General features: G+C 47.3%; 1 protein-coding gene across 1 annotated transcript; it reads left to right on the forward strand.

Moving 5' to 3' along the window:
* Window positions 1-524: 524 nt before the first annotated feature.
* On the forward strand, window positions 525-13,399 carry LOC311147403 (polynucleotide 5'-hydroxyl-kinase NOL9-like). Its single transcript, XM_084184102.1, is given in 14 exon segments — window positions 525-742; window positions 1,213-1,384; window positions 1,387-1,428; window positions 1,625-1,755; window positions 1,911-2,052; window positions 7,583-7,679; window positions 7,792-7,889; window positions 8,092-8,253; window positions 8,451-8,626; window positions 8,628-8,704; window positions 9,033-9,147; window positions 9,366-9,540; window positions 12,329-12,462; window positions 12,758-13,399. Coding segments are annotated over 14 exon segments (1,827 nt in total). The 5' UTR covers window positions 525-559; the 3' UTR covers window positions 12,881-13,399.
* Window positions 13,400-15,572: the final 2,173 nt, after the last annotated feature.

Raw genomic sequence — 15,572 nt, forward strand, 5'->3', positions numbered from 1 at the left:
ACAAAGACTTCTAGCTTGTTGGCCTTATCAGCAGGTGGCCATGGGGAACACCCACGCCATAGGTCTCTCAAGTCCTCCCAAACTCACGAGTTATTGGCCTGAGGATACACACACACATACACACACATACACACACACATACACACACATACACACACATACACACACATCATCATTGTTAAGCACACACACACAAACAACCCCTTCTCTTAGGCTGGAGACAGAGAACCCGACTCAGAGCCAATAAAATGGAGATGACCTCGACCAACTCATCAGGACCAATGGGGAGATCAGAACTACTAGAATCAACCTACTTTATTTTATTGTATAAAATGTCAGCACACAATGGTTAGGGGCGCGCTCTCAGATATCTCCCTACGAGGTTGACGAACGCGTCCGTGCACGCTATTTTCAGATATCTTTACCTCTGAATAAACTGCCTTATATTATACAATCATCCACCTTGTCCGAAAGTCTCTACTTGGTCTCCGTTCTCCAGTAAACTTGTTTTATCAACAGTACCATGAAAGTGCACAAAGCTCCATCCAATCCCAAGCAGATGTCCATGAGGCAACACTATAAGGACAAGTGGTTCAAGCCCAACAAAATCCCCAACTCAGACTCTTCAAACCTCAGCCCAAGCACTGCCATGGTCAAGCTAGAGCACCAGGCATCTAACCTTAGAAAGGACCAGGATAACCTGAAGAGACTGAAGGAGGCCAAGGCAATGTGCTTCAGACAGGTCAAGGCTCTGGCGGACAGGGGGGGGGGGGACCCCCACTCACCCCCTGACCAACAGGGGAGTAGGTGGTTCAGAGCAGGGCATTGACTCAGGCAAGTCCCAAGACTGGAGCTCCTTTGCCAAGTCTGTTCTACATCAGAATGGTGATGGAGAGCGTATGGACGGCCAGGAGAGTTCTGTCTCAGCCAAAGCAGCACCTGGCTGGATAGAGGAGGCGGCTTTCGTTCACTGCAGAGCGAGACCACGTCCAAAATCGCACAGTGCTGGTGATGCAACAGGGTCAGGGACGTGCACAGGCTTTTAGGCTACACTTTTGACTTTTCAGTGGCAACTACACTCCCTGCCATAAGCTACTTGCTCTGATGTTTTTTCACTAATACCATCAGTGTTGTTTCTTACATGGTATTATTAATTTGGCCATGCTGTGGGATTAAAGTTATATAAATCATCTTCATCTCTTTCTTCTGCAGACCCTGTGTTTTAGGGGGAAGTGCCTTCTATCATTTATGTACGGTCGGGTGGAGGTGGATGGTTTCACCATTGAGGAGGGTCAGCAGTCCTACCCGCTGTTCTCCCCCTCCTCACATTTCCCCCTCACCCTCACAGCACTGGGGGACTCCCCTAACCCCAGCAAGACCAAGAAAGCCATCTAGTGGCCAAAGCCATTGTCCGCAAGTACCTCTCAGGTAAGGAGAGCCTTTGAATGACACCATGCACCCTTGAAATTATTTGCATGATACTTTCCTCAGCTGCCTTCTTTTAGTGATTGTTTACAGTTATAGGCCTAGTTAGATCACCCTTGAAGCAGTAAATTGTTTTGTTTTGCGTTTAAATGCTGCTCTTTAAGGTTGCTCCAATCTTAATTTTTTGTGTTCTGTTTAGAGACTCGTAAGAGGCTGTTTAGTGAAGTAGATTCAGAATCCAGTGTGATCCTGCTGGAGCCCCTGGATACCCCTCTGACGCGGTTCCTCACCAGTTTCCCAGACCTCAACGAGCTGTTTGGACTCAGTTCAGTGGGTTGACACTGACAGTCCCATCTATCTACAGCCCTTTCATATAGACTTTTATTGTACACGCCTCTTATTTGTAGAGTTACTGTGAAGCACTTTGTGACAACTGCTGATGTAAAAATGGCTTTATAAATACATTTGATTTATTTGATTGATAGAGAGACATCCGAGACAGCTCAGCCATGCTGGACACACCGCTCTCTGGCGTTGGCATGACCCCACTACGGAAAGCAGCCGGAGGCATGGTGATGTCACAGACCTACAGGGAGGCTCTCAGCAGCCTGGTTAACGCCTGTGGAGGTAAACACACACACAGCCCTGCTATCTTAACATGATAAACAGGTCCCCTTCAGTCCTTTTCTATAGACAAGCATGTTACGTTGTAGCGGTATTGTTAGAGGGGTAAAGATGAAGATTTTTGTTTGGGGGGCAGGCAGGTATTAACCCTGCCGAAAGGAAAAGAGTAGGATAGATAGAGTACCACTACCAGACACACACACACACACACACATCAGCAGAAGAGACTGCCTAGAGGGTAGCCTCTTTGCCAGATTGCCAGTGGAGAGAAAGGATAAGACACACCATCTAAAACACACGTTACAGCACAATGGCAACCCAACCAATAATATCTCATATGAGAATAATGGCAGAGGAATTCAAAGGCAACTTCATAGAAACTATTGACAAGAAAGAACCCAGTCATAAACCTTAGAGAATTTGCAATATTCTGTTTTACCATCCAGTGGATAACTCCAATATATTAGTATCACTCCGCGGTGGAGGGATACATCCGAGGTGAGGATTTACAGATTTACTCCCGTGTACACCTGTGTCACGGCTGGGGTCCGCCCCTATATATAGACCCCATGGCCGCGACACACGTTCTTTCATTTTCTCGGCGGACGTCCGTATGGTTTGAGGTACAAACTTTCTGAAGTTCGCTTGGTAAGTCACTGTTAAGTGTAATATCTTGCGTGGAAGTATACTCACTGGCTGTTTGCAGCCTGGACCAGCTGGCCACATGGCCAGCCCCTCCTTTTGAGTGCTCCACTCGCTGCGCGCGGTTGATCTGTATCTTCCGCCTGTGGTTTGTCGTACTTGTGTTTCGTTAGCGTTACACTACGACTCCGTGTGCCTTCCTCTGACACTGCCTGGTATAGAGGTCCTGGATGGCAGGAAACTTGGCCCCAGTGATGTACTGGGCCGTACGCACTACCCTCTGTAGTGCCTTGCGGTCGGAGGCCGAGCAGTTGCCATACCAGGCAGTGATGCAACCAGTCAGGATGCTCTCGATGGTGCAGCTGTAGAACTTCTGTAGAAGATCTGAGGACCCATGCCAAATCTTTTCAGTCTCCTGAGGGGGAATAGGCTTTGTCGTGCCCTCTTCACGACTGTCTTGGTGTGTTTGGACCATGATAGTTCTTGGTGATGTGGACACCAAGGAACTTGAAGCTCTCAACCTGTTCCACTACAGCCCCGTCGATGAGAATGGGGGCATGCTCAGTCCTCTTTTTTTTTCCTGTAGTCCACAATCATCTCCTTTGTCTTGATCACGTTGAGGGAGAGGTTGTTATCCTGACACCACACGGCCAGGTCTCGGACCTCCTCCCTATAGGCTGTCTCATCGTTGTCGGTGATCAGGCCTACCACTGTTGTGTCGTCAGCAAACGTAATGATGGTGTTAGAGTCGTGCCTGGCCATGTAGTCATGGGTGAACAGAGAGTACAGGAGGGGACTGAGCACGCACCCCTGAGGGGCCCCCGTGTTGAGGATCAGCGTGGCAGATGTGTTGTTACCTACGCTTACCACCTGGGGGCAGCCCGTCAGGAAGTCCAGGATCCTTAGCTTAGTGATGAGCTTTGAGGGCACTGTGGTGTTGAACGCTGAGCTGTAGTCAATTAACAGCATTCTCACGTAGGTGTTCCTCTTGTCCACGTGGGAAAGGGCAGTATGGAGTGCAATAGAGATTGCATCATCTGTGGATCTGTTGGGGCGGTATGCAAATTGAGTGGGTCTAGGGTTTCTGGGAAAATGGTGTTGATGTGAGCCATGACCAGCCTTTCAGAGCACTTCATGGCTACAGACGTGAGTGCTACGGGTCGGTAGTCATTTAGGCAGGTTATCTTAGTGTCCTTGGGCACAGGGACTATGGTGGTCTGCTTGAAACATGTTGGTATTACAGACTCAGTCAAGGACATGTTGAAAATGTCAGTGAAGACACTTGCCAGTTGGTCAGCACATGCTCGGAGTACACATCCTGGTAATCCGTCTGGCCCTGCGGCCTTGTGAATGTTGACCTGCTTAAAAGTCTTACTCACATCGGCTACGGAGAGCGTGATCACATAGTCATCCGGAACAGCTGGTGCTCTCATGCATGCTTCAGTGTTGCTTGCCTTGAAGCGAGCATAGAAGTGATTAAGCTCATCTGGTAGGCTTGTGTCACTGGGCAGCTCGCGGCTGTGCTTCCTTTTGTAGTCTGTAATAGTTTTCGAGCCCTGCCACATCCGACGAGTGTCAGAGCCGGCGTAGTACGATTCAATCTTAGTCCGGTATTGACTCTTTGCCTGTTTGATGGTTCGTCGGAAGGCATAGCGGGATTTCTTATAAGCGTCCGGGTGGCTCTCGCTGCACAAGTATGGTGGCTCTCGCTGCACAAACTGTAATTTACCTTACACAACTTGCCGACTGGCTTGTTCTATGTGTGTGTTGTGAATTGTTTTAACATGCTGCTCCCCGCGCCATAGTCGCGAGTTCTCTGCTAATTACCCTGCAGGGTTTTTCTTGTTCTTTCCCCTGCAGAGTGTAAGAGTATCGTCAAGGGCTTTCCACTACGTTGAGACATTAACTTTGGAGTTCCTTAACGGAGTTACTCCATCATATGGTGCTGTTTTTGCTGCTTGGATATTAAACCGGCTAGGTAATATTGCAGTTGGCGTAAAACAAAAACACAAATAAATCAAATCCATTACCTGGTTGCTGTTTTTTTGTCATTCATCGCACCCCGCGGCTCAAGAGGCTATGAGGAGCCTACTCACTCGGGTAGCCACTGCACTGAACATCAAACTGGTGGACAGTGATGACTCTCCATCTGTCCCCATCTCTGCTGAGTTCCGCGAGGCCTTGCAGGAGAGCTGGACCTCTGCCAGGCGACGCTTCCGACTCACAGCAGAGACTGGACCATGGAGTTATGTTGCGGAGTCACTCTGCCTCCGGGAGATTATAGGGCGGAACCTGCGACTGATCAGGGATCAGGCGATCTTATCTTGCCTCGACCACTTTCGGCAGGGGCGGGTGGTATCCGCCCTGACCTGCCAATGCCTGTTGGGCTTGCTGACGGCGGCCTCGTTGCTGATTCCCCTGGGCCTGCTCCATCTCTGGCTTCCTCAACGGTGGTTCAACTCCCACCGGCTGCACCCGAAGCGCCACCGCCAGCTGTGGGTGACCGCACAGTGCCTCAGGGCATTGTTGAGGTGGCGCTGTCGCTCCTTTCTCTCAGGTGGGGTGGAGATGCTGAGGATGTGCTGCCCGGGAGCTTGTCGACACAGACGCCTCCAAGATCGGCTGGGGGGGTGTGACCAACGGCAGGTCAGCCAGCGGCTGTTGGTTACCCCCCTTGGAGCGGCAGGCACATCAATACACTAGAGCTCCGAGCTGTACTGCTGGCCCTGCGGTCTTTCCTTCCATGTCTGAAGGGAAGACATGTCCTGGTGAGAATGGACAACACCACAGTGGTGGCTTACATCAACCATCAGGGTGGACTGAGGACCCACCGTCTCCTTATGGCACGGGAGCACCTTCTCTGGGCTCAGGGACGTCTAGCATCTCTATGCGCAGCGCATGTACGTACCTGCCATCCTGAATGTGGCAGCGGATATGGTCTTGAGGGAGGGCCCGCCACCTTGGGACTGGAGCCTACATTCCCAGGTGGTGCAGCACCTGTGGGACAAGTTCGGGAGGGCACAGGTGGACCTGTTTGCCTCCCTGCTGTCTCAGGCCGGGGGAACTCTGTGGCATCCGAGACCGCACCGCCTCAGTCTGTGGGCTTGGCCGCTGAACGGCACCAATGGTCCATGTTAGGACTACAGGAGGGCATAATGAACACCATGCAGAGCGCAAGGGCACCGGCTACAACCGCGGCATACCAGTTGCGCTGGCGGTTGTTCTGCTCTTGGTGCACTGGTATTGAGGTTGTGCCCGAGTCATGCGGGGTACAGTATGTCCTCCAATACCTGCAGTCTTGCTTGGATGAGGGCTTGGCAGCCTCTACACTGAGAGGGTATTTGGCCGCTATATCTGCCTGCCATGTGGGTTGGATGGACAGGCCAGTTGGGGCGCCATCCCTTGGTCTCCATGTTTATGAAGGAGGTTCGTCGCCTGCGTCCAGCTAGGATCCGCTCTATGGTGAGCTGGGATCTGGATGTGGTCTTGGCAGCTTTGGCAAAGCCGCCTTTCGAACCGTTGGAGTCTGCCTCCCTGAAACACCTCTCTATGAAGGGGGTTTTCTTGGTAGCGATTCCTTCCATGAAGAGGTTGGGTGAGCTCCATGCTTTTTCGGTAAGTTCTGAGTGCTACCGGATGGACGTCGTGGGAGGAGTATACCTCGCCGCCCAACCCTTCATTCCTCCCAAAGGCTCTGTCAGACAGGCATGTGAACATCCCTTTTATCCTGTCTGCTTACGGGGAGTCTGGGCTGTGCCCTGTGCGGGCACTGGCTGCCTATGTGAAGCGGACACGGTCAGTGAGAACAACAGACCAGCTCTTTGTCTGCTATGGTGAAAGAGTCCTGGGGGCTGGGCTATCAAAGCAGAGGCTCTCTCAATGGATGATGGACACGATTACGACAGCATACCACCTGGCTGGCAGGCCAGTGCTGGGATCTGTGTTGGCACATTCAACACGAGGTGTGGCTGCGTCCTGGGATCTACTGAGAGGAGTGCCCCGAGCTGATATCTGTGCTGCGGCCAGCTGGGCTTCCTCTTGCACCTTTGCTAGGTACTATCGGGTAAATGTGGCACCTCCCTCTGCGGTTGGTTCAGCGGTCCTGGGCGTCGCCTCCCCTTCTGGGGACTGTGCCGGAACCCCCCTTCCACATTGACGGCCCCTGCGTCTCGGTTCCACGCTGAGACTTCGCCGCTGGCTGGCCAGGTCCCTCTAGCACCGACTAAATCTGGTACGGGTATACCAATATATTGGAGTGATCCAATATAGTGAAACATAATGAAGGTTATGTATGTAACCACGGTTATGTGAGCTATATGGATCACTCCAATCCTCTACGGTGCTAGAGGCGCCTCAAAAATGATGTAGAGAACGTGTGTCGCAGCCATGGAGTCTATATATAGGGGCGGACCCAGCCGTGACACAGGTGTACAAGGGAGTAGCTGTTGACTTCAAGCTTGCAGCTGCACTGTCTGTCCGTCTGATACACCTGTTGGTTTGTTTGTCAAAGCTTCGCAACAATGTTGCTACTAATCCATGCGATCAATGACAAGAGTGATTCAAACACGACTTTGAGCGGTAACACCAGCGATTGACTTCAACACTTTACAAACTAAACACACTGAAAATAAACATGACTTCTGCAAAGAGTTGCACACACTGTCAAAACCGCCACGCCAACCAAGAGCCCCCACACAGAGCTGGAAGAGCTATCTTTATTTCCTCCTTCCTGACTACTGATGCGCTCTTAAAGAGGCAGCGCACGGTGAAGGCTCCGTGCAGGATTTCGCCACAACGTTTCTGTTGTATAATACAACTTGTATTCCACATGAGGGATACTGAGATGTTTTAACTGGATGACTTATTGACTGTTGTTATTTTCCATCTACAGAGGAGCTAGATGGCTGTCCAGTTATTCTAGTATGTGGTGCTAAGAATGTTGGGAAGTCCACCTTCAACTGTCACCTTATCAATACCTTACTAAACCAGTGAGTAGTGTGTTTGTTACTTTATGTTTATTTGGTTGAAAGGTTATGCAGTGATACAATGCCCATAGCAATAACCCAGTGTGTGTGTGTCATTGTGCGTGTGTGTGCGCAGCACTGCAAGTGTAGAATACCTGGAGTGTGACCTGGGCCAGACAGAGTTCACTCCCTCATGTTGTCTCTCCCTATCTACTGTCAGAGAGCCACTGCTGGGTATGTACTGTACTGCCTTCCATCACAATCACATGTGCAATACATTTTAGTGCAATGAATACGATTTCCAATGCATTCATTACTCAAATGGCAAATGCACTTGAACTACTTGCATATCCCCAATATTGTCATTGGTTCTATAAATGTTTGGGGTCTTAACTAACCCTATTGAACCCTTGTCTGTCTGTCTTGTGGTTTCCAGGGCCCCCCTTCACACACCAGTGGGCCCCAGAGCACATGATGTTCTATGGCCAGTCGTCTTGTGAAACAGACCTGGACCGCTATCTGGAGTCTCTCAAGTCCCTGTGGCGCTTGTATAAAGGAGAGACGCCCATAGTCATCAACACAATGGGCTGGGTCAAAGGTCAGTAACGCAGTATTCTTGGCAACCTGGGGACAAAACTGCTACATTTGTCACAAACTGTCATGTTCATGTTTCGCCCAATCCTCAAAAAGGGGGGAAAGCAAGCACACATGTTAACAAATAAATAATGCCTAGTAATTCATACTTTTTTGTTGAATTTTTTATACTGACATGTTAACATGTGTCTGCCTCTTCAGGTTTTGGCTTTCAGTTGCTGGTGGACATCATTCGCCTCTGCTCCGTCTCTCACGTGGTGCAGCTCAGTAGTGGGGATAAAGTAATGTGCCCCCAACTCACCCCTGAGTTCCTGAGGTCATCACATGGCTGGCAGACACACCCTCCTGCCCAGTCAGCCCTGGGGGAGGACAACTCTGGAACCCATCCTGCCCAGTGGAGTTACACTCTATTCAGTATTCACTCAGTTTGAAGGAGCGGGGCGCCCGGGCGAAATGTAAGAGTCCTAACAAGACAACAGCTTTCTTGGTTGCCATGGATATATATTTTTCTGCTGAAGGAAGATACTTGCCCTTTTCTTTAGAGAAAAGACAAACCCACTTTGCACTTGCCAGTATCACTTGTTCATTAAGCTGATGTATAAGCCTTTGTCAGAGATTTTCTTGCCCTACTTCTCTGAGTTCATCTCTCTCTCTCTCTCTCTCTCTCTCTCTCTCTCTCTCTCTCTCTCTCTCTCTCTCTCTCTCTCTCTCTCTCTCTCTCTCTCTCTCTCTCCCCCCCCCCCCCCCCCCCCCCCCTCTCTGGTGTGTGTTTTTCTTCCACAGGAGACACCAGCGTAGCAACGAGCAGCGTGACCTGGCTCTGCTGGGCTACTTCAGCCAGTTGCAGTCCCCTGAACCAGGCTCCGTCAGACCCCTGCACGGCTTCACCCCCTACCAGGTAAGAAATCAGAACAACTTTTAGAGAAGAATGTAGCCACACTCTGTAGCGATGATGTAATTGATAAGTGCGGTGTTCTGCCGACCTGCTCGCGCCAAATCACTTTTATTAATATCTGTGTATGATAAGCATATGATTCAAGTCTGTAATATTTTTACCTTTTAGAATATTCTAATATACTAATTCCACTATGTCCCTCCCTTGTCCTCTCCATGCAGGTTCCCCATTCCGCAGTGGCTGTGGGTGTGACGCACTGTGAGGTGGCACCAAGTCATGTGCTCTACACTGCCAATGCCAGTCTGGTGGGGCTGTGCTGTCTGAATGAGAAGGTATCAGGCAGGGCAGGCCCAGTTCTGATCTCCCAAACCCCTGTCTGTCCCTGTGTGGGCTTTGGTAAGTATATATACAATACCAGTCAAAGGTTTGGACACACCTACTCATTCAAGGGTTTTTCTTTATTTTTACTATTTTCTACATTGTAGAATAATAGTGAAGACATCAAAACTATGAAATAACACATGGAATCATGTAGTAACCAGAAAAGTGTTAAACAAATCAAAATATATTTGATGTTTGAGATTCTTCAAAGTAGCCACCCTTTGCCTTGATGACAGCTTTGCACACTCTTGGCATTCTCTCAACCAGCTTCATGAGGTAGTCACCTGGAATGCATTTCAATTAACAGGTGTGCCTTGTTAAGTTAAATTGTGGAATTTCTTTCCTTAATGCGTTTGAGCCAATCAGTTGTGTTGTGACAACGTAGGGTTGGTATACAGAAGATAGCCCTATTTGATAAAAGAACAAGTCCATATTATGGCAAGAACAGCTAAAAAAAAGCAAAGAGAAACGACAGTCCATCATTACTTTAAGACATGAAGGTCAGTCAATATGGAACATTTCAAGAATTTTGAAAGTTTCTTCAAGTGCAGTCGCAAAAACCATCAAACGCTATAATGAAACTGGCTCTTATGAGGACCGCCACAGGAATGGAAGACCCAGATTTACCTCTGCTGCAGGGGATAAGTTCATTAGAGTTACTTGCCTCAGAAATTGCAGCCCAAATAAATGCTTCACAGAGTTCAAGTAACAGACACATCTCAACATCAACTGTTCAGAGGAGACTGCGTGAATCAGGCCTTCATGGTCAAATTGCTGCAAAGAAACCACTACTAAAGGACACCAATAAGAAGAAGAGACTTGCTTGGGCCAAGAAACACGAGCAATGGACATTAGACCGGTGGAAATCTGTCCTTTGGTCTGTTGAGCCAGATTTGCATTCTGCAGCGATACGGCATCCCATCTGGTTTGCGCTTAGTGGGATTATGATTTGTTTTTCAACAGGACAATGACCCAACACACCTCCAGGCTCTGTAAGGGCTATTTGACCAAGAAGGAGAGTGATGGAGTGCTGCATCAGATGACCTGGCCTCCACAATCACCCGGCCTCAACCCAATTGAGATGGTTTGGGATGGGTTGGACCGCAGAGTGGCGTGTGGTGCCAGGATAACAACCTCTCCCTCAACGTGACCAAGACAATGGAGATGATTGTGGACTACAGGAAGAAAAAAAAGAGGACTGAGCACGCCCCCATTCTCATCGACAGGGCTGTAGTGGAACAGGTTGAGAGCTTCAAGTTCCTTGGTGTCCACATCACCAATGAACTATAATGGTCCAAACACACCAAGAAAGCCTATTCCCCCTCAGGAGACTGAAAAGATTTGGCATGGGTCCTCAGACCCTCAAAAGATTCTACAGCTGCACCATTGAGAGCATCCTGACCGGTTGCATCACCGCCTGGTATGGCAACTGCTTGGCCTCCGACCCCAAGGCACTACAGAGGGTAGTGCGTACGGCCCAGTACATCACTGGGGCCAAGCTTCCTGCCATCCAGGACCTCTATACCAGGCGGTGTCAGAGAAAGGCCCTCAAAATTGTCAAAAACTCCAGCCACCCTAGTCATAGACTGTTCTCTCTGCTACCGCACGGCAAGCGGTACCGGAGTGCCAAGTCTAGGTCCAAAAGACTTCTCAACAGCTTCTACCCCCAAGCCATAAGACTCCTGAACAGCTAATCATGGCTACCCGGACTATTTGCACTGCCCCCACCCCATCTTTCTACGCTGCTGCTACTCTGTTAATTATTTATGCATAATTACTTTAACTCTACCCACATGTACATATTACTTCAACTACCTCAACTAGCCGGTGCCCCCGCACATTGACTCTGCACCGGTACCCCCCTGTATATCTAGACTCCCTACTGTTATTTTATTTTACTTCAGCTCTTTTTTTCTCAACACTTTTTTGTTGTTCTATTCTACTTTTTTTATAAAAAATAAATGCACTGTTGGTTAAGGGCTGTAAGTAAGCATTTCACTGTAATGTCTGCACCTGTTGTATTCAGCGCATGTGGCCAATAAAATTTTTATTTAATTTGAGAGTGAAGGACTGTTGGAAAAGCATTCCAGGTGAAGCTGGTTGAGAGAATGCCAAGAGTGTGCAAAGCTGTCATCAAGGCAAAGGGTGGCTACTTTGAAGAATCTCAAATATAAAATATATTTTGGTTACTACATGATTCCATATGTGTTATTTCATAGTTTTGATGTCTTCACTATCATTCTACAATGTAGAAAATAGTAAAAATAAAGAAAAACCCTTGAATGAGTAGGTGTGTCCAAACTTTTGACTGGTACTGTAGGTCTATGCCCATTACCCATACACGTAACAGAGAAGGCTGGTGGGAGGAGCCATAGGAGGACTGGCTCATTGTAATGGAATTTATTATCTTCCATTCCAGCCATTACAATGAGCCCGTCCTCCTATAACTCCCCCCACCAGCCTCCTCTGACATGTTATAGTCTGTCACTGTTCTGTGTGGACAACTGTCATCTATTTAGCCCAGAACAGTAATACCGTTTGGCATCTCCCCATCATGGATTAATAACTCATTGAATTAATGTTTGGAGGGAGGGATAACAAAACTCTAAGGTGTGGGTAATATATTAAATTGCATTTCTCTCTGGGAGAATCTTAATTGCATTCTCCTCGCGTCCTCTCGCCTCCTTCTCAAAACCCATTGGATGAGAAATCCAGAGGTCCTTCTCCAATGGGTTTTGAGAAGGAGGCGAGGAGAGAGGATGCGAGGAGTATGCAGTTGAGGATCTCCCTCTGTTCTCTGCAGGTGTCCTTCGGGGTGTGGACATGGCACGTGGACTGTACTTCCTGGTTACACCTGTAGCTCCCTCAGTCCTCCGTCAGGTCAACTGTCTTCTGCTGGGTGCTGTCACACTGCCCAACATCCTCCTCACAGGGCAGGTAAGACAAGAGGATACATCCCAAACATTAAGCAATCTAAACACTGCAGTGTTGTATTCTCCGCTCCTCAATCATCTGTAAGATGTCTTTGTTTGACTTTGACACTCAAATATCAACTATTATTAAACATATACATGAAAAACTGCAAAATCACAACTGCCCAAACCCAACCATTCAAATATTTGCAGGACTGTCCTGTTCCTCTGTGTCGGTTTCAGCCTTTAGCTATCAAGTTGTTTTGGTTCAGTCACTCATTCTTGCTACATATCCTTGCTTTATCTTCTTTCTGTTACAGACAGGAATTGCGGGAGAGACTCCCTACGTCAAAACGGACTACAGCTTTGAGCTAACCGGTGCTGGGAAGATTCACGTCTTCAAGGGGCTTGCAAGACCTGGCCAGATGAATAAAGCAAAATGATTGTTTTTGGGCGCAGAGACTATGGTTTCACAGCAAGAAATCTGAATCTTTTTTACCTTCCTTGTTTACTGACTTCAAACACCAAGGCCAGAGTCAAGGCCGTTGAATGTACAGAACAGAAGAGAAGGTTCAGGAGATAGGAGGACTGTGGAGTTGCCGTGAGTGAGTGACTCCAGGCGTTCTTACGCTCCAGACCACTCTTCTGAAGATGGCTATGGATGTGAAGGCCACCTGCTTCTTGTATGGGTCAATTGGGTTGACCTTGTTCTTCAATCACCAGATATTCTTTTGCCAGTGATATTTAATAGTTTAGGATGACTGTTTCAAAGTGTTCTATGGACAATATCTAGACATGCAGTTAAATGTCTGCGTATGAAATGGCACCATATTACACTGGTAAAAAGTAGTGCACAATAAAGGAATATTGTGTCATTTCGTACACAAGCTAGGTTTCCATCCAATTGGTGACATATTTTCATGCCAATATTCTAAAATCTGCATAAAACAATATGCACATTTTCCCACCAGAGATGTGTTTCCATCAAACAGACTTATTGCGTATAAAAGCAAGGCTGTGTGTGATGATCAGTGGCGATTTTAGTTTGTAAATCTTGGTGGGGCATGCCAGTAAAGCCACTACACAACACTAAACAATACATTAATTGCACTATAATGGTAACAAACTGTGCCCACAAACTGTTAGGGCCTGCATAAAGCTGTCCCAACAGCAGAGCTTTCTTTTCAGCACCATGGAGTGAATCCTTACCACTGCTACATTTACATTACATTTTAGTCATTTAGCAGACGCTCTTATCCAGAGCGACTTACAGGAGCAATTAGGGTTAAGTGCCTTGCTCAAGGGCACATTTACGTCATTTAGCAGACGCTCTTATCCAGAGCGACTCACAAATTGGTGCATTCACCCTATAGCCAGTGGGATAACCACTTTACAATTTTTTTTGGGGGGTAGAAGGATTACTTTATCCTATCCCAGGTATTCCTTAAAGAGGTGGTGTTTCAAATGTCTCCGGAAGGTGGTGAGTGACTCCGCTGTCCTGGCGTCGTGAGGGAGCTTGTTCCACCATTGGGGTGCCAGAGCAGCGAACAGTTTTGACTGCTACACCTGGCTATCAGCGGAGCCTTGTCTAGCAGCGAAACAGTTCATTCAGCCTCATTTACTGCCTTTTTTAAAAACATAGCTGAAATGGCTGACTTGATTAAACAAATGTGGTTTCTACTGACAATTGAAATGTACAAACTGGCATAAGGGGGACGACGAGCGGATAAGAGGCAATCTGTAATTTCGATTAAGACATTAATGAGCGAGCTAGGACGGATGTAGTCTATATAACTATTTTTCCAGCACTTTTGAAATGTACAGCGACAGAATTCAGAACATGGGCCGTTCTTACAGTATTCACCCTGTACACCAAGTCAGAACCGTAGGATAAATAAAGGGAGCATATAAGCAGCTCTTACAAAATTCAATGATGACATTTCTCTAAAACAGGCTATAGCCTACATGTGCACCACCAAGTCAGAACAGTATCCAAAGTTATGAGGGGGAAAGGGACCAAATTATCAGGGTGAGGCACATGGGTTACTAACAGCTTACTACACAACATACACTTAGTATTACTTTCTTAGCTACAGTATACATATCTCCCTGGCATATTACATAATTTATGCAGCAGCATAAAATACATTTTTGGACTCACCTTGTGCTGTGCTCACTTGAACAGGAAGGTGGTGTGGTGGTCCTCCTTGTGGGCAAATTTTGTCATCAAACTTTGTCATCAAAGTCGGGCATTCTCTGAATTTATGGTGCTTTCGAGACAATTGGGAACTCTGAAAAAAACAAGGTCGAATCATGACGTCAGTGATCTTCCGGTCGGCGCTCTAGAAAGAGGCCTGAGTTCCCGACTTGGATGACTGTATTTTTTCAGAGTTCCCAGTTGTCTTGAACTCACTGAAGTCTGAGATTTCCCAGTTCCGAGTTTCCAGTTGTTTGCTGGATTGACAGCATGGCCAATGTATTCAACCTTTTATTGCCCTTGTTGAACGTTTATCCTTTTAAGCTTGGAAAAGAGACCCTTAAACCCAGACTAGGACCACACACCCACTCCACTGAATAGCAAGCTAGTGATTGCTTTGCAACGCTTGCAGTTAGCCACTGATTCCTTACAAACCACTCATTGTTGAATTTGCGATTTCCAACTTGTTGTGTAATGTTTATGTCCAATGGCTGATGAGCACCGACACGTTTTATCTATAATTTCTCTTCATATGACAAGAATTTTAAAGGATTTGCCAGTAGATTGTCGACTTGATTCATGATGACTGCTTGTCTAGCTTGCTAGCTAAGATTTTGAAAGTATGATGTTGACATGATCAGTCCAATCAAAGCTACGGTAGATACAGTTGAAGTCTGAGGTTTACATACACCTTAGCCAAATACATTTAAACTCAGTTTTTCACAATTCCTGACATTTTATCCTAGTAAAATTCCCTGTCTTAGGTCAGTTAGGAACACCACTTTATTTTAAGAATGTGAAATGTCAGAATAATAGTAGAGTGATTTATTTCAGCTTTTATTTATTTCATCACATTCCCAGTGGGTCAGAGGTTTACATACACTCAATTACTATTTGGTAGCATTGCCTTTAAAAAATTGTAACTTGGGTCAAATGTT

This window comes from Coregonus lavaretus (assembly GCF_964263955.1).
Source record: "Coregonus lavaretus genome assembly, chromosome: 20".
In the NCBI taxonomy this organism is placed as follows: domain Eukaryota; kingdom Metazoa; phylum Chordata; class Actinopteri; order Salmoniformes; family Salmonidae; genus Coregonus; species Coregonus lavaretus.